Genomic DNA, 2,333 nt, shown 5'->3' with positions numbered 1-2,333 from the left:
ACACACGCGCGCACACACACCACACACACACACACACACTTACACACACACACACACACACACAGAACAGACACCCACACACACACGCACACGCACGCACACACAGACATTTCTTTGAACGATCCACCGGGCATAGCCGACTCCCTACACAACCTCCAGTTATTCGTGACTGCTCTAGACAGGCAGCACTCGCCACCATCACCACCCACACCCACACCCCCTCCACTGATACACCTAACAATCCACGACCTGTTTCACTGCCCCAACCAACTCACCCCAAACGTCATGTGCCTCTTCGTCGATCTCTTCTGCCTGGCGTATGGTCGCTGTCCTGATGGCGACGATGACGTCATCGTTAATAATGCTAATGACCTCATTAATATTCATGACCTCATTAATAATAATGATAATAATAAAAACAGTAGAGTTTTTGATGAGAGTATTTTCGCCAGGAATACTGTTTCAAATAGCAATCGGAGCTATACTAGTTGCAGGTTCAATTATGACGATGATGATGATGATAACAGTAATAATAATAATGATAAAATTAATAAGAATAATAATAATGGCGTCGTCGCTAGGGTCGTATCAGCTCCATCTACTGGGAGGGAGGCTTTGTTTGGGTTTGTATGTTTGTCGTTGTTTGTTTGTTTGTTTGTATGTTTGTTCGTGTTTGTTTGTTTGTATGTTGGTGTTTTTTATGTTTGTTGGTGTTTTGTTTGTATGTTGGTGTTTGTATGTTTGTTGGTGTTTGTATGTTGATGTTTGTATGTTTGTTCGTGTTTATACGTTGGTGTTTGTATGTTTGTTGTTGTTTGTATTTTTGTGATTGCATGTTTGTTCGTGTTTGTTTGTATGTTTGTTCGTGTTTGTTTGTATGTTTGTTTGTGTTTGTATGTTTGTTCGTGTTTGTATGTTGGTCGTGTTTGTATGTGTGTTGGTAAATCAATCAATCAACTTTTCAATCACTCCAACTCCCAGAGACCAGCACCAGAAACTTCTCCCAAAAAGGAATAAAGCGGCCTGGATGCCAGGTGGTGATGATGATGAAGATGATGATGATAGTGATGACGATGAAGATGATGATAGTGATGATGATGATAATGATGATGTTGATGATGATGATGATAGCGGTGATAATGATGAGGATGACGTCATATCACCATCATTTTATTTAACATCATCATCATCACCACCATTATAGCATCATCACCACCATTATAACATCATCATCATCACCACCATTATAACATCATCATCATCATCACCATTATAACATCATCATCATCATCACCATTATAACATCATCACCACCATTCAGAAAATCCAGTGAAGTCAATTCCATCAACCAACGTCAACTAGTTGGTTTTTTTTCTTATTTCATTTTTTCGTTTGTTCGTTCGTTCGTTTGTTTGTTTGTTGGTTGGTTTTTCGTTCGTTGTTTGTTTGTTTGTTGGTTGGTTTTTCGTTTGTTTGTTTGTTGGTTGTTTTGTTTGCTTGTTTGTTTGTTTGCTAGTTTGCTTGTCAAGTTCATATAAAATATTTGAATTTGTTTGCAGTACGCTAATTGAGAGGTTGAATGGACCACAATTGGTGACTCCGAGATCTCAGCAACAACAACAACAACAACATCATCAACAACAACAACAACATCATCATCAACAACATCATCAACCAAGACAGCAACAACAACTACGACAACATCAACAACAACTACCAAAACAACTACAAAAAGCCGCATCATCATCAGCAACAAAAACAACAACAGAGTTGATCAACACCCTGAACAATTTAAAAATATCTTACAACCGTTATGATAATGATGACGACTGTAGTGGTGATGATGATGATGGTGGTGGTGATGATGATGATGAAGAAGAAAATAATAATTATAATAAAATCAATAATAGTAATAATTATAGTATAAATTATAATAGTAACAAGTTGAATGGTGATCTGCAGAGTACAACTAACCAATCAACATCATCATCATTATCAACAACAACATCAACATCATCATCATCATCAACAACATCAACATCATCAACTACAACAACAACATCAACAACAATGACAACAACTTGGAAGAAATCCAACCTTACTAAATATGATCAAAAAATTGCTCCGTCATCATCAACATCATCATCGCCAGTTACGTCTCTACAACTATCATCAACACCGACGACAACGTCGTCGCGACTACAATCATCACCACTACCACCACATCCACCGTCATCACCATTCGTACCACCATCATCATCATCATTGAATGGGGATAACAAAGGGTATGGGGGTGGAGAAAATTCTAAATTAAATAATAATAAGAATAAGAA

The 2,333-nt window shown here is 37.7% G+C and overlaps 1 protein-coding gene across 1 annotated transcript in view; it reads left to right on the top strand.

The window, feature by feature from the left end:
- The window catches only part of HELRODRAFT_192138 (hypothetical protein), a gene marked incomplete at its 5' end in the record, with an annotated part of 13,692 nt that overhangs the window by 4,933 nt on the left and 6,426 nt on the right, over positions 1 to 2,333 (top strand). Inside the window, 3 exons of the mRNA XM_009020656.1 lie at positions 107 to 494; positions 982 to 1,034; positions 1,322 to 1,361. Coding sequence (XP_009018904.1) covers positions 107 to 494; positions 982 to 1,034; positions 1,322 to 1,361 — 481 coding nt within the window. The remainder of the gene's footprint in view (positions 1 to 106; positions 495 to 981; positions 1,035 to 1,321; positions 1,362 to 2,333) is intronic.

The sequence above is a fragment of the Helobdella robusta genome, assembly GCF_000326865.2.
Source record: "Helobdella robusta unplaced genomic scaffold HELROscaffold_28, whole genome shotgun sequence".
NCBI lineage: Eukaryota > Metazoa > Annelida > Clitellata > Rhynchobdellida > Glossiphoniidae > Helobdella > Helobdella robusta.
The sequence above is the reverse complement of the archived record's forward strand: the minus strand, read 5'-3'. Positions and strand labels throughout refer to the sequence as shown.